General features: G+C 33.8%; 1 protein-coding gene across 5 annotated transcripts in view; it reads left to right on the top strand.

Annotated features, from left to right (window-relative positions):
* tup (LIM1_Isl and LIM2_Isl domain-containing protein tup) overlaps positions 1-24,738 on the top strand; it is a 371,468-nt gene that overhangs the window by 189,615 nt on the left and 157,115 nt on the right. For 4 of the 5 annotated variants that reach the window (XM_081747535.1, XM_081747534.1, XM_081747537.1 and 1 more), the window contains exon 4: positions 5,062-5,139. The exons of the other annotated variant lie outside the window; for it this stretch is intronic. In XM_081747535.1, coding sequence (XP_081603661.1) covers positions 5,062-5,139 — 78 coding nt within the window. The remainder of the gene's footprint in view (positions 1-5,061; positions 5,140-24,738) is intronic. 5 annotated transcript variants of the gene reach the window in all.

Here is a 24,738-nt window from a genome sequence, read left to right as displayed (position 1 = left end):
TGTGATTTGTCATAGATTCAATCAGTAGCCTACAATATATATTAATAACCATCCTTTGTAAAACTAAACAAATAATTAGAAAATATATAATTATCACACTGTAAATCATTTCTACATTTAATGAGTAGTCATAAAAATACCCATAAAGAATTAAAGTGAAAATCATGTTCCGTTTCAATATTGTTATTCAGCAAATAGGGATTAAACAAATTTGTTTCTAATACAACATCCAAACTTAGAGATCATAGTTTGTTCTTATTCATTAATAAATAATATGATAATAGGATAAACCATGCGAATATAGCAGTAATAAGCTATTATTTTATATAAAAAAGTTTTCTTGAATAGTTTTCTATAGCTTCATCCATTTCTAAATAAAATTTCAGTTCATCATTTATTTATACAAATGGTTTAAAACTTGACTGTATTGTTATAATATGATAATACAAATCCAACAGATAGACTAATAATTAAACTATCGGGTAATGAGGTGAAACTAATAGATGAATATTAAAAATTTATTAGTTTTTTTTTTCCAAAAGTGAATATATATTTCTAATACTATGAAAAGTCGCAAATTGTTTATTACTGATTAAGCTATGCTTTTAATTCATACGTCATATCTTTATCGAGAAATGGAGTAAATTTTGGTAACAGATATTTAATAATAATAATAGTCTTCTACAAATATTTCATTATTTTCATCATAAATTCTTTCTAACATAATATTACGGGAGATTAACTTCTATGAAATTCGCTTATAAAAGAGAAAGAGTTCTTTTCTTTTTTAAAAAATATCATCCGTTGGGTTTTAGGCAATAAAAGGAATGACAACTCTGAAAGAAGTAAAATACCTGGCGTGTAGTTTATCATAGGGAGCAACATGTTTAAAATATGCACGAAATTATAGGACGAATGTGTGTGTGTGTGTGTAATAAGGTAAAAAAAAATATTACTTGCCGCACAAGTGCTCAGTTCATATAGTATTCTCCTTGAGTATACCATTTTATTTGTAAGTAATACTTTGATGACTAACTTGAATGGTTTTAGCAGATGTGTCTAGAAAACATTTTAATGTATTTTAGAGACTGTTATTAATTTCATCCTGGATTCCTTCTAAAATTCTCGTGGTATAAGTTTCAATTCGTAAGGAAAATTAGAATATAATGTTATAGTTCGTAAAAGACAAGCAGGATATGACTTGTTATGTACAAAATGCATATCTTTTAGTAATATTATATGTTTGTCGTAAGAAGATTTTAAAAAGTCACAATTTCCTGAATATTAAGAAAAAAATATAAAGTATGAATGTTTATTACTATATATAAATGACAAATAAAGTTGTACTATTTATTAGCAGAAAACACCTGCTTTTTTAAAGCCTTTGGCTCATTGTGTGTTCGAGAAGTCTCTTCCATGTAAATTTAAGATTCAGTAGTGAAAATGTTACACATACAAGACAGGTAGCTGTAATCATTTGGCTCATGATAATTTATCGTGTGAGTATCAATATTGTGTTACTATCATTTTGCAGTGTTGCTACTATCATTTTCTGTCAGCAGAGATTCATTCATGGGGACCCCATTTTTATAAGAGAAGTCATTCCGCTAACACCTTTGCTCTCAAATATTTATACATAGGAATTTGCTGGAGATGATCTTTCTTGTCTTGAAAATGTGTCGTTAAAATTGATGGCTCATTTCGGAAAGTGTACCTGTTTCTGTTAGAAAGCTCTGTCTTGTCTCGAATATCGTCACAAAATCTTTGTCTCGCCTCGTCTCGTGCACAACCCTGTATTATATTAAGAAGTACCACTGTAGTAACAATTTTAACAGCGTCATACACTTTCGAAATGTGAGCCATTTTATTCCTATTGATTGTTTACTTCTAGAGCTACATTATCTAAGTTACTATCTTCCGTCAAGATAATATTTGTTCAAAGGCTTCACCTGCCAATAACATTAGTACTTTGTCTCTTAAAATACTTGAATCTGTATATTTCCTGCTGTTTAACAAGGAAATTTACTTGTATTTTAAGAGAAATTTTGTTTTGTCATTTGCTGAGTAGATTTTCGCTGTTCTGAGCTACAATGTACAGTGTGAGATTGCTGCAAAGCCTAGTGCAATTCTCTTTGATCCCGTTGTAAGATCAATTGTTTCATGTTTTCAGTGAAAATTTTCCATAATTTTTCAGATTACGAAATATTGTCGTTAAGCTTTTTGTTACATTTATTTAAGTATTTCATTAAATATGTTGAAGGGAAATATTATCTGTTTCATGTATGTCTAACGGAACGAGAATTACCTGTCTCGTAGGTAATTTTACAGAAAGACATTAACACAAAGTAGAAATAATAATAATAATAATGGCCATGCTACAGCTAATTAAAACATTGTTTTCAAGCGAGGAACTAAATTTATGGTACAAAATTAATATCAGGAGCAATATTTGCCCCACTCCTTATATATTGTGAAGATATATTGTGTTGAAATGTAATTTCATATTATTAATTGAACAACCGATTGAATTCATTTATTTGGGAAGGGGACAGGATGGTGAGTCAAGAAGGTTGTTGAAAGGTAGCATTACTAACATAACTCTAATCTGTGCAACTTTTATGTGTAAATGGTAATAAACGATTCAATTGAAACATGATCCAGTTGCATATTGTGTACGTAAGATTTATTGAAATATTTTTTTTTAGTGATATTAAGATAATTATTTCTAAATATTTAGTAAACTTGTTTCGTTTTTGGTATTTTCTTTTTCTTGCTTGTTTTTTGTGTTCAATCATTAACCTAGTATAATCGAAACTTATGTTAAATTAAAACAAAAGAAAACAGAGTTGAATCGGGTTCACACGTTTCGTGTTTCGGGAGAGAACTAACTGTCGCGTTATGTGAATATCTAGTAATAATAATAAGAATGAAATTATATAACACTTTGTCCTTTGACTGAAAATGTTTGAAACCACAATGATGAATCAGTTAACTTACTGTTAGAGTTTCTTTATTAGAGAACGAAAATTAGGCAGCAAGAAACACAACTCCTTGGAAAATAATACAAAGCTATTAGAAATTATTTAATTTCTTCCTACATATTGCCCATTTAAGTGTTATTTTTAGTTTCATGACGAACAACCTAAGCACATGGAAGGTTTCCCTTTGTTCAGTTATTGACAGTTCTGTTCTTTTTGCTCTGACTTAAATTATTGCAAAGGCTTAAAAATTGAGCATATTATTTCTTATATTACTTCAATGTGTCTCTTCTATACTATACTTTCGATAATGTTATCGTTTTTGAAATTAGTTTTACACGTTCATTAGATACATTACCATTTTGAGTGCTCTAACGATAAAATATTGGGAAATGTAGCATCCCAAAAAATTTTCCATTTTATTTAATTGTATCATATGTTAAATAACAGTTCTGTCTTGCTGAATTTGTCTTCCTCAAATAAAGAACAGTTCTTTAAAACAGATATTCTAGATTTTTGGTACGGATCGAGATCTACGAGAGTATCATGAGATTTTCATTAGATTGTAGCGTTTTGGATTCAAGTCTAAACACGAATATTGGCCAAAATGTTGTTAACAATTAAATTATGTTGGGAACAACAGAAAATATTGGATTCGGCTCTGAGACTCAAAATACAATTTGAGACCACTAGTTTAAATACTAATAGTTTTGCAGGTAAGGGTAAAGAAAATGTTAGAGATAGTCGTACTTTTATATGCAGCTTAGAATCTTAAGGAAATAGATAAATCTCGAATAATCTCAGAAGAACGGAAATTCAAAAATAAAACTTTACACATCTTAACGCTCTGAACTGGTACTAGTTCATGTATTAGGACTGATCTGAACTAGTCAGCTCCTCGGTTGTGAGAAAAATTCATCCTTCATTTATTTTTAAAGAAATGTTTATTATGAATACAAACTGTATGTATAGGCTAATCATCAACATGGCTAATTTTCTTATTACATAGAATTGTATCATTTTCCTCCCAGAATTGTATTTTGGTGATCAATATTCACACAGACATTAAAAGTTAACTTCATTATAATAAATTTTGACGTTATTCGGATCGTCTCGAAAAAAAAAGTTTCTAACATGTTTGTTTCACGTATTTTCCCTTAATTTTTGCTGTTAATAATTCCAAAGTCCAAACTACAATTTTGGTGGTTCATAGCTGAAAACAAAGGTCTGCACAAGAATATATATTTCATATGGTACTAAGTTTCATAGCAAGTTTGGTTAGGATCAGATGTGGTCAGATTGTGCATATGTATATTGGCCTAGTGTTTATTTTTTTTCCTTTAGTAAAAATAAATCATGGGCAAAACCTTCCACGAGTATCATTGGTCTTAATGTTTGTTTTCCCATATATTGCGAGGCCCGTAACTCAAGAACGAACCCAAATTTGATTTAGGGTTACATAGACTAATTGACTTATTCTCATTAGTACAACTGTCTCTTTAATAGTTATTTTCAAATACCCTGTATATGGACTGCAAACTTTACAGGATTTAGTAAAGTCAATTTTAATTCACTCCTCTACTCCATATAGGTTTAACCTAGCTATGATGCCTCTCCATATGTTTGAGAGTACCATCTATAATAGCTATTGATCCAGATATTTAGTTTTCTGACTGAACTTCTCATTCCTTCATAGTACATTATTTTTATTACCATTCATTTACTTTTAGTTCTAATTCGGAACTATAAATGCAAATCATTAAGCTAAAAAGTTCGTTCTCGACTGTTATAATAGTTTTGCTATTTTAAACGTGTGAGCCCGATTTTGACGCGACAAAAACGACCGACATAGTTTTTAATTTTTACACGTAAGTTTCGTTGAACGTTCTTTCAGAGAATGAAAACTAATGTTTATTTTCACAGTTTCCGCTTTTTCTTTTCTAAATGCGTCCTCGAATCAAAACCGTGATAAAAGAGAAATTGAAGACGAAACGTGTGAACCCTCCATTATGATTTTGAACACTTCAGTTCAAAAAGGATCATGACACTATAGCATTTCTCTTTTCTCTTTTCCCCCCGCCAGAATTGTATAGGCCTTGTTCGCGAGGCGGGATTTCATGTAACGAGAATTTTTGTGACTCATACGTAAATGATGTTTCTGGTAAGTATTTCAAAATTTCACATTTTCAGTTACTATTATTTTCTCTCTCTCTCACTGTTTTCTTTTTGTATATACTCTGTATATTGTCTTTAAAAATGGAAATATGTGTATATATAATAAGTGAATGAATGAATGAATAAATATATATTAGATATCAAATGAATAAATATATATAATTAGAATTATAGTATTACAGTAGTTCCTAAAGTGCATGGTACCGAAAATAGTTATTAGGTTATATAAATTAGCTACATAATCAATTGCTGCCTACAGGGCTATGCCTAGAGATCAATATTAAGGATGGTATTTCGAAAATTTTGATACATACAATTGTCTTTTAGGGCAAGTCGCAAGTTCGTAGCGCTTTGAAAATGCAGGATCATCCCTCTCCCATATGTTTGATAGAAGTCATGAATTTAATGTTTTTTCCAATATTGTACTAAAGATGTATTCTTACGTATTGATTTACCAGGTGGAAGGCTCTGAGACAAAAATTCTATCAACTACTTTTCATGTTCTGCACAGAATTAGACTACCTAACAACCTACCCCACAATATGCTCAAGAACTAAACGTTATTTGGCTCTTGATGGACAGAGTACTCCATCCAAGTTCTCAATTTTTTGTCGATTAAAGTGTAACTTGTATAATGACGTTGTCAAGTCACATGAGAAACATTTTCCGGTATATTATTTCTGAGTGATGGAAGTAAAGAAACAACCTGTTCGAGAAAACTTGCGAAGTACATTTTCCATAATTTTTCTGTGCCCATGTAAATGGTCAAACAAAGATAGAAAAGCATAGTGTGTCGTGAACTTCGTTGCGCCCTCCACTTCAACGTATTTGATGCTGACTTTAGAGTTCAAAGAACATCATACACATCTGTTGCTCTCATCGGGATATGGTTTTCAGTGTCAGTAGCACAAATTTCCAGAGGGCAAAATCCTCATAAATCCACATAGCATAGTCTTTTGTTCAAAAGCATTTTTAAGTCATGTTTTGGTCTTTTTATGTGCCGAAATAACAAATTTTCCATTATCAGGATAACGCAGAAAGATCCATTTCTTACCACAACCGTCACTAAACTCCAATAAAACTTCTGTTATTTTAATTTTTCATATCTCGACGGAGTGATATGCTACTGTAATCAAATGTACGAGGAATCAAGAGAGGTGGGGAATAATGTTTGCATTAGACGTATGAATCTTCGCTGCTAATCAAAGGATGGTGGCTTCAAAGTTTCTTGCAAGTAAGATGAGTTGCCACATTTCCCTTTATGGTACACATTTATTTCGTTATTATCCTATGATTTTATTTTCTAATAATGAAGCATGAGCACATGAAAACCTCCCCCCCTATGACATCATTGATCTATGTTGTGTAATCAAGTCCATAAGAGTTTTCTCCGCACACGGAAGATACGTATTGGATAACATAGGTAGCCAAACTACGAACAGTCTCTCTTGATTTATATTGCAATTTAAGCATGTATGTTCAGAAAATTGTGTGTCTTGATGATGCAAAACACCACGAACTTTTTACAAACTCACTCACCTAAACATTGGTTAGTTTTACTTCTATTATAGCAGTTTTCTTTTCTATTTCCCTTTCGTCTGGAAATAAGCTCTAGCCATTGCCTACTTAGAAGCTATTGGTAAAGTTTAAAGTAATAACCAGTTTTTATATATAGTATTCAGAAATATTCTAATAAGTATATATCTAATACTCCTGAACAAGCTGAAAAATAACAAAATATCTCTGCATGACAGGAGAAAAACTAACGGAATTGTTTTTTTTTCTATTCTGGTATATATGTACATAAAAAAAAGAAAAGACCGCCTTTGTATCAGTGGATCTTGCTTTATATTCACATGTAGTTATGTTGGAAGCATTTATAATTTTGTAGTAGAAAATTTTTAGTAAGACAATCTTGAAAAATTTTTGAATATGATTAACATGTAAATATTTAACACAATCATTTAAGTGATGTGTTGATATTTTATAAATAATTAACACACTTCAGTACGTGGTAGTAAATTTTAATTTTGGAAAAGGAAATAATATTACTTCAGTTTGATATCCTACCAGTATTACCTCAAGCATTCCTCGTGTTACAAAAGGAACAGCAAAGTTTAAAAAGGCGAATAAAATATAACCAGAAGAAGGGGTCAATTAAGAGGATTTCTTTCACAACTAGTTCATCAAAATTATTTAGTTTCCGATAAGTGGTTAGATTAGAAAAAATCATCGAGTTTGGTCTTTTCGATAAAAAAAAAAATATACTGGAGTACACTCACTTCGATTGCACTACACGTAAGATTGCTAAAATTTTAAATGGATGAAAATAGGGATAAGAACTCTATATATAAAAAATTAAACCTACTTCAAATCAACAAAATTGGTACACCTATCTCTAAGCTATGCATGATAATACTCTGTACACACCATTATTGTATTTCACACTGAACTCAATGAGGTATTTCATGATCTAGCACCGAAGACTATGACTGTAGTCTATCTCGAAAAAAGAATTATATATATATAATATGGGACCACCAAAGAAAAAAAATATTTCAGACAAGAAAAAAATAAACAAAATCAGTTCATCTGTGTCGAAAATGAGCATATATATATAAACAGATTGTATCGAAAATCTTATCCTCCTCCTCTCTCTCTCTCTCTCTCTCTTTTTAGGTCGGTTAAAATCTAAACAAGGACATTATTTGTGACGTTACATTGTTAAGACTCAATCATTGTCATTATCGAATTTAATCATTATACGTAGCAGCAACAGCGTGTGTATCGAACTACTCTGTAGAAATTGTAATTAAATCCAAACTCTTTGTGTAGAATTAATCACCACTCAGTGCTTTACTTTCCTGGTCTGGCATGCAATACATTGAGGTGAGTGACTCAAGACTCTAGAATGCTAATTTACAAAATACATGACATAATTGGGAAGTTTTAAGACTGGGTTTGAAATGACAGTACTTGCACGCTATTTGGATGAACTCCTTCCACATATTCCTTTACTGACTGAACACGACGACTCCAATATTTCCACTTTTGGAAGAACTTCCTAAAAATTTTTGCTTGAATGCTTACCCACATTTGCTTGAATCTCTTCTGTCGAGCCGAACCTCTTTCCTTGGAGTGACACAGTTTTTAAAATAGGGGCTAAATCTGGTGAACAGGGATATTGTGCGTGAAAGTTTAGCCGAATATTCAGTGATTAAGGAGGCAAGATTATCAGGAATTCTTTTAAAAAATAACTTGTTAAAAATTAATTTAGACTATTGTGATACTTACGAAGAATGTTTATTATATTGGGAAGTATATCTTAGCTATGGTACTGTATGCTCCTTTAATAAAACTATTTCTGATATTCAACTACAGTGCTAGAACTTAAGAAACGTCATTCTTGTGTCTATCTTCAATACTAGAACAACCTAATAATGTGAAGAGAAAAATTCTGATGTAAAAATAATTAGTTGCTTAACTCATGTAGAGCCTAGTTTATAAGTTTTATTTGTAACGTGTGTTCAGTACATTAATGGCATATCTGGAGCAATCAATCATGTACTCCATGAGTATTCCATTGGGTCTGTGGAGAAGATCGTTCACTTGAATATAAGTTCTCCTAACGAGGGGGTACCAAAGGCACTGATCAAACCAGATACCATCCATAATTTAGACTGAGAACTCCTAGCGGACAAAAGCCAGTTCTAGTTGCTTCTTCTATTGGTACTCAAGAGAATTCAGTAGATGCTCGGATTTTTGTGTATCTTTATGATGGATTTCATGAGTTTTTAAGTCACAGAGTTAGAAAGTTGCATACTCTACCGCCTCAGAGCTAGGTAAATGCAGGAAATTGGCTTTTTCGTAGGAAAGCAGTTGGCATGCCTACTTGTAATGCGTGAGATGTAGATTTGATGTCATAAGGCTTAGCAGTTTAAGTCCCATCAACATTGAATTGTAAATTTGTATCTCAAACTGTAGATTAGTTTCAATTAAAATCAGAATTCTCATCATTAGTATTCTATCTTCAGTGATGTATATATTTTTAAAATCACAAATTGAGATTTACTATGCATCGCGATCCCCTGCTAATTTCTTTGTCTTGTCGTAGATCTTATCTGCTTTTATAGTGTCGTTCAATTGTAGCCTTTTTGTTCCTCTTACTCTCATTTTCCTTCCATCATACATTTCTATCACATTTCTGATAAACAATGTCTAATCAAAGCATAGTCTTATCAGTTGCTTTGCCTAATTTAGCGGTAAACAAGCGGAAAATAGTGTGGAAGTTCTCTGATGCTATTCATACCTGGTACTGAAACTGGTGTTCAAGTTGCCGCATGAATCCATTTAATTTTCGGCAGCATGCTTTGTAGATCTGCTGTTTTCTTGTAGGATACTCTTGGTCTCGCTACCTCATTTAGATCAAATTTGCATGTAGTCCTTCTAATAGTAAGCAAACTAACTTCATGTTACTTCTGAGTTATAGGTCTTAATCTAACCTATCCGACCACAAAGATATCTGGGCAAAGTAACGTATATTAAAGAAGCTAAATTGCGAAAAGGGACATGATCAAAAAGCCAAACAGGAATTATGTGCATCGTAACAAGACGGTTATAAAGTTACCTCTATTGATTATTTAACGTTTATATTTATTATCAAGGGTATGTAAGATGTGTTCTTACAGTTGAAGGTGTAATTTTAAATCACCGTAATAAGTTCTATGCTCTCTGACCAGGAATCGAATCCGGGGCCACGCGCACCATAGATAGGCATGAGCTAGACAGTAGACCATCGGAAAAGGCTATTGATATTACTGTTATTAAAGAGCATTACATTGTAATATCGTGATATTTTCCATGTTTTCAGTTCCCATTAGGGGTATATGCTCACAAGTGCGTGACCAACACAAATAAAAATAAATTCATAAATAAATACAAATCTATTTGTTAGTTTGTTGTTATCGAGAAGTTGAAAAATGTAATTTCTTTTTTTCTTTTTTTTTTTTTCCCGCAAAGAAATTAGATTGTACAAAGATGACTGTTCTGCTACCTTAAGTACAAACTTGAACAACTTGAAGAAAGACACGCAATAATTAACTCAGAAAGTTAAAGGAATAAAAGTAAATTCTTTCGTTTTTTTCCCGATAGAAATAAACTTTTCTTTATAAGAAAACTGTCCATTTATCATATCAATTTTTGCCTTTCAAATGCCAGTCTTTGTCAGAAGAAAGTTTATTTTATTTCCTACGCACAGGTAAAATGGACAAGATAAGATATGTATCACCAATAATCAATGCTAATCTTTCAAATGTTTTATGCAAAGTAGACAAGTAATAGCCATCTTCGTATGAAAAATAGGTTTTAGTTTCCTGATTGAGGTTAATAGGAGTTCCTTATAACACTACGTCTAGTGGTTATGAATGGTTATATCTGAATTGAATATTTTTGAAGAGAGAGATTGGAGATATCCTCCATCATTTTATCAATCAATAACTATTGACCATTGCCTTTCTTATGAATGAGTTCCTTTAACTTGCCTACTTTGGATGATTTTTTATTTAAAAAAATGATTCCTTAGTTTTCCTTTCCCGTGTCTGAATATTATATGGATCAGTCAAATGAAACTCCGCGGAAGCTAATAAAAGAAAAAAAATCCATTCTTATGTAAATAGTTATCACTATTGTCAGGAGCCGAATGGCCGAATAGAATAAGTATGGAGACTGTGTTGACTTATTTTCCAGTTTACTCGAAAGTTAGAAAATGTGACATACCATTATGTTCACCCGAGCCATTCATATATTGTGATTTTGTTGAGACATAAATGCACCGATTTTGATGTTTCCTTTTGTGTTTGAAAGAATACACTTTCTTGTTGGTCCTATATAAGTTTAATCGAGTTACAGTCATAGTCTTCATTCCTAGGTTATGAAACATTTCATCGGATGTAGTGTGAATGAAAACTGTAATTGACCAACTTTAACGTGTGCATGTTCACGCATAGCTTCGACGCAGGTGCGCCGATTTTAATAATTCTGTATTTTTTTTTTTTTTTTTGAAAGAGTATACTTCTTTGATGGTTCTTTGTAAATTTCATTATGGTCGGATGATTTGAAGTCGATTTATATATATATAGATAGATAGATAATTATTTTAGACGTTTCAACGATATATTGCTGCATTCAACTCAAATACATACTATACATATAGTATATTTGCCATATTCTCAGTTGTAGGCGTACATAACTTCCACTTCAAGCTTATGAATGAGAAACAACAAACAAGTATGTATATCTTTCATACATAAAAACATTTCCCATTGATAGAAATTATGATAAATTAGTTAGGCCTATAGGTAGATGCTTCGTAAAACGGAATGAACCAAAAGAAGGAACAACTGGTACATGATACAAAGAATGAAACGATCTTTGTTCTTCGTTTTCTTCACGTTCAATGTTGCTTATCAATTGAAAGCAACCGCTTTGATGTATAGAGAGGGCAATAACGATGTTTGATTTGCGCCTCGCCTCTGCTCCGCCCTGCCCTTCTTGTATTCATGATTCCATAAACGAAACAAGTACGTAAAAACATAACATACGGAACAATATCCCAGTTTCCTACAGTTCGTTTCATTTCCCCTAAGGGCCCGGCCCGTAGCTTAAGCTAACAACATTTAACCCTATACTTTTTTGTTATTAGTATTATTAATCGTGCTCGAAAACTCCCGATAAATAATTAAATTGTAGTTTGTGTCAGCGGCATACAAGGCTATCTTTCCACACATAAATCATCCAGCATTCTTGGTTCACTCGTCTATACATATGTGTCTGAGTGTGTTCAGGCTTTATATATGTATCAGTCTCTCCTCTCTCTTTCTAATAACAAGCACAATTTATCTTTTACAGGACAGAACGCAAACAATAAAATGCCTGTAATAAAAGGGAATAAAAAAGAGGAAAGGTTTTTTAATTATCGAAAGGGGGTTATAATTTTATGTAATAGCAGTCAAAGTGCATAATGTAGTACGTGATATATTGATATGTATTTATACATATAGTTATATACATACATGCAAAGGTCCACAGAAAAAGAAAAAAGAGGGGGGAGATTGTTAAACAAGACTATACCTCATCCACTTGAACCAAAATTTTGTCAAAATAGAAACAATAGGTGAGTTTGAATTTATCTCAAGTTTGAACCCTAAACTTAAAATTTCACAAAGTAAAATCAAGTCGAAAAAAATGAAATAAAATCTTTGAGGTTTACGTCCCAGATTATGCCGATTAGGTTAAAGAAGACGGTGATCATGAGAAATGAATGAAATGGTGAAATGAAAAAGTGGAAGGAAACGGGAGAACTCCGAGAAAACCCACGCAGACGGTGTTTTTCCACCACAAAGTTCACTTGGCGCTAGATGGGATCGAACCAGGAACCCCATGAACCAGAGGCGAACGCTCTACCACTTGAGCCACCGTGGACCCCTGAAATCGAGTCGAGTACATCAATTTATTCCTTCCGGTAAAGGAAGGAAAACAACTTCTAGCTGTATTCTAAGCCAGAGAGACTTGAACTACTGAACAATGAATCTATGATTCTTCTTAGATTCTACTAAGTAGTCTACTTTCACTGATTCATTAATTGAGAGGAAATTCCTTTGCGTAATTTTCGAAAAAATTGAAAAATCGAATGTTCACGGTGCTTAAAAGAAGAAAGTGTTGTTCGTTACCAACAATAAATTGACAGTTTTTTTCTTTTATTGAAACATATTATTTAGAAGGAGCGTTCAAAAAGAAACGAGTCGGGACCGAGGAACAGTAACTCTTTCTTACCTATGTGTTAGAAGTATTGGCCCTGGTTGTTGAAGCATTTGTCCCACTGCGAGGCACTGAATGACTGTCTCGCAGAATTCCTTGGGCTGCGTTGTAAACCAGTTCCGAACGTACTGCTGGACATCTTCGTCCGAGGTGAATAGTTTGCCCTTCAGAGCCCTTTTTAAGGGGACCAAAACTGGCGTAATCGCAAGGAGAGAAATTCATAGGCGGCGCCAGGATTTCTGTAATGTGGGTGCAGGCTGGGATGGAACAACACATCTTAACATTGTTACCAGAACGCTCTGCACTATTGAGTCTTAAGATCTCAACTAAGTTTTAATCAAAAAATAATAACTCGAAAAACACGGTATGAAAAAAGCAAGTAGCTTATGCAGACTTAAGAAGTCACTCAAATATATCCAAACACAAGAAACAATAAATATACAAAGTAGAAAGGATTATTATAGGAAATCTGAAAATCGAAGTTAATGTGGGTGCAGCTACACCCACTGTGGCGCCACCTATGGAGAGAACTGGAGTGTATGGAGGGTGACCGAGAACCTCCCACTTGAATTTCTGAACACTACTACCCTTATTGTGCTGGCCTATGAGGTCGGGCATTGTCATGGAGCAAAATGACCCCACGGGTAAGCTTGCCTGGTCGTTTCGATTCGATCGCTTGACGAAGATTGGTCAATGTTTGCGCATAACGCTGGACATCCACTTGTTGTCACGTGCTGCAGGAAGTCTATCAGAAAGGGTCGTCTTGGTCAAAGAAGAACATCATAACCGCGCTGGACGATTGACATCTGCTTCTCCTGGCTTTATAAGTCACGTGGCTTGCACACGTGACCCTCTAGCGGCGGGTTGTGAACTTCTGCCCTATTGTCGGAACTCCTATTTGTTACACACGCAACAATATTACCATTCTATCACCGGTGTGCACATTACAGACTTCTGCTCGTTTCTTTTCGAACGCTCTTTATATACTTTATATGTAAAATATACTCTAATTAATTAATACTTAGTATTTATTGATATTTGTATTTTCTTAATACTGACACATATACTGTCAATAGTGACATACATACTGTTAACAGTAATGATCGTACTCCTAACAGGAACACACACACAATTATAATATTTAGATTCTTTTCTAACTTTATTCCTATATTCAGTATTATTTTACGTCTAAATGCGCTTAAATTATATATTTATTTTATGTGCTAAAGCATCCACTTTTAGAACGTAAGACTCTGCAGTCTAGTTATAATAGGGCTATACTATGGTTTGGACTGAAATTTATTGATTGAGTTGATTTTGAGTTTAACGTCACTTTCAGCAGCGAAACTATACGAGACGGAACTTACTGACTCGAACCACATAGTTCCCGTCGGAAAACGAACCCGGGTCTCCCATGCCAAAGACGCGTACGCTCACCGCTTAGCCACGAAGGAGCTCAAATTTATTGATTGAATTCAATAAAATATCTTAAAACAATGGTGGATCTAAGGTGGTTGGGCTATAGCCCCCCACCCCTTTGACGCTCAGGTATACACTGGATAAAACGGGCTTCAATCCTGCTTTACACGGGATAAAACGGCAAACTATGGCTCAGCCCCTCCCTTGATCATATCCTGGATCCGCCACTGTCTTAAAGTGAAAGTTCCCTTTTATTTGATTTAGTTTATTTGTAAAATATATATAAAATATCATTCTGGACAGTGTTTCTTCCAGACATGATTTTGAGGGAGCACTGTCCCCCGGAGCTCTTAGATGCTCCTCCGGAGAGACCAAAATAGTGCGTCTATAATGTAATAATAAATAGAATAGCACCAGCAGTGCCACCTCAGAATACTAAATGTGCATCCCCGGAACATTTTTTCTGAAAGAACGAATGATTCTGAATATTCTCTTATCCAGTGAGTGGACATATATAAATGCAATTTTGTGACTATACCAGATGAAAAAAGCCATTTCTTCAAAGAGGGGTGGGGGAGTATATAAAAGCCGAAAGTTATAAATGCGCATAAACTACAAAAATTAAATTGAGATTTTTCTTTCTTGACTTTATTTTCTGAGAAGCAAGAGAAAAAAGTCCTTTCTATCATCCATGCTTCTGCATACACACTGTACACAGACACACACAAAGAGAAATAGTTTTTTTTCCTTTTTTACCAAAAAAAGTTATTTCATTTCATTAATATCTTGAATTAAAAACTTTTCAATTTTTCATTCTTTCTTCTATGATGAGAAATTAAATGTTGAGTTTTCTTTCAGTCGCTCAGAGATCATTAAGAAAAACCATAAAGATAGAAAATTAAGTTGAAATTTAACAGACTTTCTTTTTTTTTTCCCTTACGAAACGAATCTTATAAAAGAAAGTAAATGTTTGTTTTTTAAAAGAATATTCCATTTTGATAAGACCAAGGGCTGGAAAAAGGATGTTAGAATTCAAGCTATCTAGTATATTATTCATGAGAAAGATTTGATATAAAGTAGAATAAAAACAAAGGCCTAACAATCAAAGCAAGTGCCTTTGTATGTCTGACCTTAGATTCGAGTCACAAAATTCCTCTACTTTTTCATTCCACCAGTCTTTCATAACTGCATTGAGCAGCCATTTTCCTTTTAAATGAGTTAACCGTGGAACGATAAACTAAAAGATCTTTCATTAACTTTGTTTTAGTATTTTGAATCAAACAGACTAATACGAAAGAAATCTATTGTAAGATGAGAGTTATTTTTATAAGTGAGCAGTGTTCGGGCAGTAAAATTTAGAAATGCGGGAACTAAACTGGGAAATACAATATAATGAGAATTTTGGTATAAGACACACACACACACACACACAAAAAAAAAAAATATTAAAATGCTACAATAGCTATAAAAACGCTTGAACTCCAACTTCTAACTTTGGATTTCAAACCTTTGATTTACGGTTATTTGTGATTTGACGTTAAAGACAAATATTTTAAAGTATGTGTACTTTAAATAAACTATTTAAATACATCTCTTTTTTAAATAAAGTTTATGTTTTAAAATTATTGTTCAAACTCTTTGTATTCTAATAAGCCTTCTCCAAAATCAATGTAAATGAATTGTGGTGCCATCTTTGCAGTTCTTTTAAACTATATGTTTGTGGGCGTTTATATGTTTGTGGCTAATCCTTTCGACAATAAGATATCGGAAACTACAAGCTCTACAAAATATGACGTTTCCACTGATCGATTGCAAATTTTGAATACTGGTAGATTGTCCAGTTCTAATTGAATATTAAAAAAAAACAACAAAAACATGTCAATTATTTCTTACGGGTACACTGGAAGTGTTGAAATAAAAAAAACTAAAGCATCATATCCTACGCATTATACATTCCAACAACACAAATTTGTATATAGGGGTTGTATATATATCTCAGGCGTTTGTTTCATGGACAAATAATAATGAAAAAGGAAGGATAACCATTTCTCCAGTCTAAGATGAATCTTTATTTTTGGAGTGTTTTGCCCAATGAACACCATATATAACTGACATTATAATTAATTGTGTATGTAACGTATTTGCTTATTACATACTGCATGCAAGAAGAAAGAAAACACTGATCATACATGAATTACAAACTCCAACCGAAAGTCGGCTCAAATCTTGCAAATGGTGCGAAATACTGAAAAAATAATCGAAAAAATCTCCCTTTTATAGTATTATCCTTTGCCGATTTTTATCAAGACGTATTTCACTTGTGTCTGTAAAGAGACATGTACAGATGTTGTGAGTAATGACAAGGAGATTCATGTTCATATCTGAATGATGCGCTGTGTAGAGAGCGCAGGTTCAGCTAGTTATATATGGAAATGCTAGAAAAGTTTATATCTTTGTTGCCAATCCTTTTGACAATTAGATCTCGAAAATTATAAGTGCTAGAAACACGCTGTTTTCGTTGGTCGATTCCAAATTTTGTGTAGATTTGATAGTTTTTGTTTGGACAAATTTTCAGAAAAAGCTTATCTTTATTTTTCTATTCCACATTTCAGGCGTCGTTTTGGCCCTATTGACCCTTGTGAAAGGCAACCAGTAGAGAAGCTACGTATAGCGGGTTGATGGACATTTCAGGCGCTTTGCTTTAATCTGAATGACAAAACCTATTGCAAGCTGGCAACTTCGAAGGCTTATAGACCCACAATAAGGCGTACTTGGATATGGAATTATAAGAAAAAAAAATTTGCATTTGGTATCATCTATTACCTATCCAAGTTTGTCACAAACTCCTCCAACATTCTATATAGGCCACTTAAAATAATACACTTATATGTTTGTCTACAGCAATTCACTCCCTTTGGAGTCCTCTTATCCTTTACTTGGGTTCGTAAGAGGACTTGAACAGATACAATGAGAAGTGGGAAGGAGATTCACGCTCATATTAGAACTGTGCGCTGTGTAAAGAGCGCAGGTTCAGCTAGTAGTATATTTCAAAATTTGGTATATAAATTCATCAGAGCAACAGTAATTGTATCTAAGAAAATAAGTTAGACTAGAAGAAATATAAAACAAATAAGTGAATACTGGATTGAGCTAATGGTTTCCAGTTCTTTGAAATGGTTTTGTGTGAACGATTCCGGATTTGATTCCCCGTTGGGACACTTGGTAGAAAAAGTGTAACAGCTTTTCCAGGCCAGCCAGCCTGAGTAAGGTTTTACCTGCGTTTTCTTCAGTCTCACCAGCCAAATGCCGAAATGGTACCTAAGACATAGATTCCAGGCCGATTCCATTCTTCTCTCTTCCCCAGATAGCGTGCCGCCGAGGGACGTCATCACTCATACGTGATAGTCTTAAGACCATAAATGCCGAGAATGTCCAGAAATATGTGTAAATAAAATAACTAAATCTTTGAAATAGAGAGCGACGGTGTTCCAAATTTCAATGTAACAATAAACACACAACATACGTAAAAACAACTCAGCAATGTATTCAACAACATACAATGTAATATTGACTAGTAGGCGTCTTTGGCATGGAAAACCCGGGTTTGGACCCCACGTTAAACTGTAGGTTTACGATTCATGTAGGCTCACTGCTAAAAGGTACGCTAAAACAATCAATCAATATTGACTATAATACCGTTAACAGTGACTATAATATCGTAACATTACTATTAACAGTATATGTCTGTCACTGTTGAGAATATATGTGTCACGATTAAGAGAAGACAAACATCAATAAATACTAACAAGGGAACATATTATATTGGTAGTGGCATTGCCCAATCATACAATGCGCAATCTATAGAGGAGTGAAGAAAAATGAGAAATCCAAAGTTTTGCGGGCTGACACCTAGAAACACAGCAGATGCAGAGGAAAGAAGGATCTAGAATCATGTGAAGACATCAACCCAAAAGATACACTAGCAAAGAAAGAACCTCAAAATGATTAAAGTAATCAAAATGGCATTTACACAGCAATATAGTAAGCAAAAATTATACCCAGAGACATGCTCAATCACATCATAATGCAGTGTTGCGAACGGAGCACAAAATGAAGTTTTGTTAAATGGCACGGTAAACAAATTCCGGCCCTGCATCTAGTTTAATGTAGAATTCCTACTACTACTATGTTGCAGAACGCTCCAATTGGAAATCGAACATGTGCACCAGCAGCGAGCCTGCGGACCATTTGGTCATCCAAATGCATGGATCATTTCAGCTTATGTGCTGTGTTTTGGTAGTATTGACATTTATTTCCCTTTGATAAAATTGCTTCGACACTGTGCTTCGTCCGTTAGATTTGTACTTCAGTGAATATATTCTTGTTTGTGGTCTCATATTTTGGTTTCAACTAGTTCGAATCGTGTACTGTACATACTCTTCTACATCCGAGATTCATATGTGAATTCACATAGGCCTATTTTGAAACGTTGGCAACACTGCACATCACGACTTCACAGGTATGGTTCTACTCATTATTCGACTTTCTAGATGTTATAATTTGTATTTCGTGCCATTTAACAAAACTTCATTTTGTGCTCCGTTGGCAACACTGTATTACATATGATGATATTGAGCATATCTGTGGGTTCAATGTTTGCTTACTATATTGCCGTGTAAATGCGATTTTGATTACTTTAATCAGTTTGAGGTTCTTTCTGTCTCAGTGTATCTTCTGCATTGCTATCTTCACATGATTCTAGATCCTTCTTTCCTCTGTATCACCCGTGTTTCTGGGTATCGACCCGTAAAACTTTGGATTTCTTACTATTTCTTACTTTACTCTTCTATCGATTGCGTGTAGTAGGCCTATGATTGGGCAATGCTACTATCAATATAAGATGTTCCCTTGTAAGTGTTAATTAATAGTATACAATTTACATATACAATTCAGAAATAAGTAATACGTTTCAACAACAAAGCTGTCAATTTATTATTGGGAACGAGAGACATTATTTTTAAGCACCATGGGCATTCGGTTCTTCAATTTTCTCGAAAATTACCGAAAGGAATTTACCCTCAAAGCATGTTAATCTGTTCAACTAATTTGATTTATCGATTTATGTACGTCAGATCTTTAGACAATATTGTAATTAAACATTAAAGTTTAAGAGTAATTATAATTTTGGATTATATCTCATTATCCACACTGTGTAGTGTCGTTTTTCTAGTGCCATAATGAAAAACTTGATTAGTGTACACTCCAGGAGCAGTTTCGTCTCAATATATGGCGTGGTTATACAGGGGCGTCATTTAGGGGGGCAGGAGGGGGCAATTGCCCCCCCCAAGAGTTTGAAGAATACATATACTTATTTCAATTGTCTACTAATATACTAGTACAAAACGTAAAGGTCATATGCCGGTGGTACTCTTGCCCCCCTCAAGCGAAGGCTGAAATGACGCCCCTGTGGTTATAGTGTAACATCAATTTTTTAAGTTTACAAAAAGTTTTAAGTTTCTGTTGATTTTCCTTGAAACTACGCAGGAGAATTTACACTTACCCATGTAATTTTGTTCAGGTTTATAAGATCTATCATTTGAAATAAGTCTCATCTTTGGACTTTTCTTTTCGATAAATACTAATAATTAGAGACCGGATGTTTAGGCATTAAAAATCTGGAAAATAGGCACTAAAATAACTTGAAATAATGAAGATAAATACTCAATACAATTAGAAAATAAATTTGTCATAGATAATGTTCGAAGAATATAGAAACATACCTGTTTGTCAATATTCTCTTTTACTGTATATAGAAAAATGAAGTTTGACATGTATTCCATGTATATTTAGTAAATACATTTTGTACAACACTTTATCACTACATATAACAGTCCAAATTTTATACACTTTATCAGTACACACAGCAGCCCAGAGTTTTACAGCATTTTATCAGTGCACATAGCAGTCCAAAGGTTTACGGCATCTTATTACTACAAACAGTACTTTTATTTCTCGGAAGAGGCAGAATCCTTTCTCGAAACACTAAACTATACAGGGTGGCCCAAAAGTAGGGATACACCCCTGAATTGATCAAGTTCTAGTTTATGGGTTTATTTACTTCGGCTCTTCCGAGCTTAAGATGCAAGTAAAAACACATTAAGAACAAACAGTAAAGAAACTAAGTCTACCTGATAGATAACAATAGGAAATGATATAAAATGCAATTAGCTGATCAGTACGGTACTGTATACCTCTTTTGGACCACCCTGTACATTTTTCTCAATAAAGTTTTATTTTGATAACAAAAATGCATAGAATAGGCAACATTAGGTACCAAACCAATTATTTAGGCAGGAAGTGCTGAAATAGACAAAATAGGCAAATAAAATTGACTTAAATTGAAAATATAACCACCAATATAAACTTTAAATAATATCTTTAATATTAAAGAATAGGCATTTCCCTAACAACCAGTCTCTACTAATAATATTGTTTAGAATTGAGAAAATAATACCATTACAGTCTACGCCGTACCGAACTGAATTCCTATTGGATACCTGTATTTCTGATGTTGACGCAACAGATCCTTGAATTAGTGAATTTCAGCTAGTTTAGTGAATATAAAGTAGTTAAGGAGTCAACTATTTAATTAGTGAATTAAGCAGTAGTGAATTTCAGCTTAGAAATTCAGAAATAATGACAGTGGTAGCTATCATAACTTACCCAATTGAATATAAGCCATTGTGTGTCCCAAAGCCTTCATCGGCTATAGCAGCGTTTCCCAACCTTTTTCAACGTGCGGCACACTACAAGGTGTAACTTGAAGTCTCGCGGCACACTTATATAGATATTATTATTATTATTTGTAAATATAAAATATAGTGGTACTTTTTTCTTTGATTACTGATCTTCTCTCAGAGAAGAAAGCTCGATCAATGATTTCCCCCCGTGGTAAATCATTATGCTTATTTTTTTCATTCTAATTTAAAAATAGAAAACAACTGCAATAAGATATGGAACCAAGCAAGGGAGCCCATGTTGTGGTTTCCAACGGGAGGGCAAGTGTAAGCGATGTTTCAAAAATAGTTTCAAATTTTGCTGTAACATGTAAAAATTCTATTGGATTTTCGGTATTCTGAAGTACAATTTCCTCTAGGGGGGCGAGCGACCCATCTTCCCCCCTGATGGGCGCCCTTGGGACCAAGGCTTTTAAAAATGCACTTTTTCTTGAAAACTGTATCCACCCTTTCACTAAGAAGGAAGATCACTAAATAACGAATGAACAAACATATCTCTTTTACTTTTAAAACACAAATGTAGGTAATTTGTATGCATGTTTGTTTTGTCGAAAAGACTGAATGCGTTTTAAAATTTCAAGTTACGAAATAGTCTGCAACAATAAAGAAGCAATAATGGTCATAACAATGATAACATATACTATTTTCAACATTAAAAGTGTACAGAAAAGTAACAGTGTGAAACTCAAAATTGTAGATTCATAGTAGAGGTTCATGTTAATGTTAAATACAAATATACATTTTTCCCTATGCATTGCAATTTGATTGCTATAGAATTAATAATTTAGTTTCGATTTCCTCGCGGCACACTAGCGGTCCATTTGCGGCACACCAGTGTGCCACGGCACACCGGTTGGGAAACGCTGGGCTATAGTGTCATGATAATCAGTAACAAAAATATCATTTAAAAAAATCGATTACTGTGAAAAAAACAAGTAGTTCTTAAACTGAAATCAACGTAGGAAGCTTAACATTTTATACCTTCTAAATATAGTGGTAAGTGTTGCAAGTGTAAACAGTGATGCTGTAGTCAATTTGATTGGAAGGAAAGATGACTGGGAAGAAAATATGCTTGGAGCTTCTCTTTGTCATCTTGTTTCAATACTTCTGATTTCCGAAATCAAATGCTAGACGCTTTTTTCTTTTACATAATAAAACATTTTTCTTTCTGAATAACTGAAAAATCAGACATTTTTTTTTTAAATATATTACTTTATTAGTTTGTACCTTTCAATTTGCAATCGAAATTAGGTTTGGAGAACCCTGACAATGCATATGACATTTAAGTATACATAGTTTAATAGAAATGGGAAGTTAATCTTTAGTAGTTAAGTTGCGGCTTTCTTCAACGGAACATTTTTAAAATATATATATATTTTCATCGACAACTGAACAACTTGATGTTTCTCGTGGCTAAAGCTGTCACTGTTTAAAACAATTTATCAAGTACAAATCATTTCTCACGCAAGAATTTCCTTTCTGAATTAACAGCTACAGTACTTACTTTTTTGCCCTCTTGTTTCCTTCCATTAAGTAAAAGAGAAAGAAAAAGAATTCTACAAATCCTTGGAGCTTGGGTAAATGTACTAAAAGCAATGTACTAATACAGCACCAATTTCGTGTGATTGCTTAATGGTTTCACTTACGCCGAACAACTACACACAGAATTGAAAGACAAAATAGTAATAATTAAGTAATTACATTGTAATGAATAATGTAAGATAATAACCATTATTACAAACTATAAACCGTATCATCATCCGGACATTTAAAAAAAAATGTTGAAAATTTTAACATATTAATTTTTCTAGAGGAAACATTTTTTCTTCAAGTAAGAGTAGTCTTTCACGAAACTATTCACACCGTAGCATGAAATTTAACATAGAACGGAAACAGTCGTGAAATTTACCTAACAGTACACTTCAGGTTTTAAATCCTTTTAGACAGAACCACATTCAGATTGTTGTACTGCCCTGGGCATTTAATATTCCATTGCTCCTTTTCTCTGTGATGATCTAAATTAATAATGGTCAAATGGCAGCTCGCGAATATGTTTCATTCAGTCTGTAAATAAACATTAATGGACAAGTATTAATTTTAATACGAACGATTATTTTTATTACAAGAATTTGAAAGAGAAATTACATATTTTTAAACATTCTTAAATATAGATATTTGAGTTATGGTTCTAATTTATGAGTTTATTTTGAGTTTAGCGTCCATTTCAGCAGCGAGGCTATATGAAACCCCAAATATCAAGAAATCTTTCGGTCAGTTGCCGAGTGTTTGGTTTACTACGCTTTCCCTTTCAGCGCGTGCTTTCATATGATCTGCCTTTTGTTGTACTTGCAAGCGATACTTTAGAACCTTTACAGACCGTCAAAGCATCACTGGCCGTTCATTGGCTATTGACTTGCTGTCAGCTTAAAATGCTTGCGTCAAGCTTGACTGGAAATGTAAGGTTGTCCCCATGTAACTTCGTTACTGGAATCCAGCTTGCAGCATGATTGCACGCTTTCCAATCAAGCAGGATGCAAGCCTGCCGACTTCTAATGCAAGCTTACAGCAAGCGGTTTGTAAGTTCTCTCTGCTACTAGGGACGGGACCTACTGATTAACGTGGAATCCGAACCACATGAGCTCCTGCCGGGAATCGAACCCGGGTCTCCGACGTCAAAGGAGAGTACGCTAACCGCTTAGCCACGAAGGAGCTCCGTCTCTAATTTATACCGTTGCTGTAAGCTTATTGTTATTTATCTATTTATTCTTAGTTTGCCCTAGCCCTAAGTATTGTTCTTATTTTGCTCTGGCCTCCATCAGTTCTTAGTTCATTATAATCATTGGTTTAAATCATAAACTTCTTGAAGAAGATATACCTAGGAGATAATATTGAAAATTTTCTATAGAATAAGGTAAATCGGGTCAACTGAGCAAAAGAACCGTAGCATGATAAACAGCAGGTGAGTTCTTCCTGCTGGCCTATGGTTCATGCGCGTGCATTTGACGATTTGGATGGATACTCAATGGGAACTCATTACAGTGGCTTGGGTTTCACGTTTAGTAGTAAGTTCGCGTCTCATGTTTTTCTTAGCGATGAAAAATATCACCACGTGTCAACAAATTAACTAAAAGAAATGTGAGTGCGTTGTACGCGTGAAATTATTTTTATAGAGTAAGACGTATTTTACCGCTGTATGAAAAGATAACTCGCTTTCCGTACACTCCACCCCGGCTGTTACCTCATTATAAGAATAGCTCTCCACCACTCCTGCTATTGCTGGAAACACCATATATATTCTGAAACTCTTTTGGTATATTTCGAAGTTAAGCTGTTTTAATATCTTTTACGGTGCCAAAACGAGTACCTTTGAGGCTCATTCTTAGTTTTGGCAAGATCCATAAATTCGATGGTGCTAAATTGTATCGAAGTCTCTGATGCAGATTTTCACAAGTTGCACATGAACTTGATGTTTGCGCGTTGCTCGAACTGCGCAATTGCGCCAACAGATCACTACATACTCCTTCGTTCAGCTACACTATTCGTACACTGCCTGT

This window comes from Thermobia domestica, chromosome 2 (assembly GCF_964235325.1).
Source record: "Thermobia domestica chromosome 2, izTheDome1.hap1.1, whole genome shotgun sequence".
In the NCBI taxonomy this organism is placed as follows: Eukaryota; Metazoa; Arthropoda; class Insecta; order Zygentoma; family Lepismatidae; genus Thermobia; species Thermobia domestica.
This window is presented reverse-complemented; position numbering and strand designations above follow the sequence as displayed.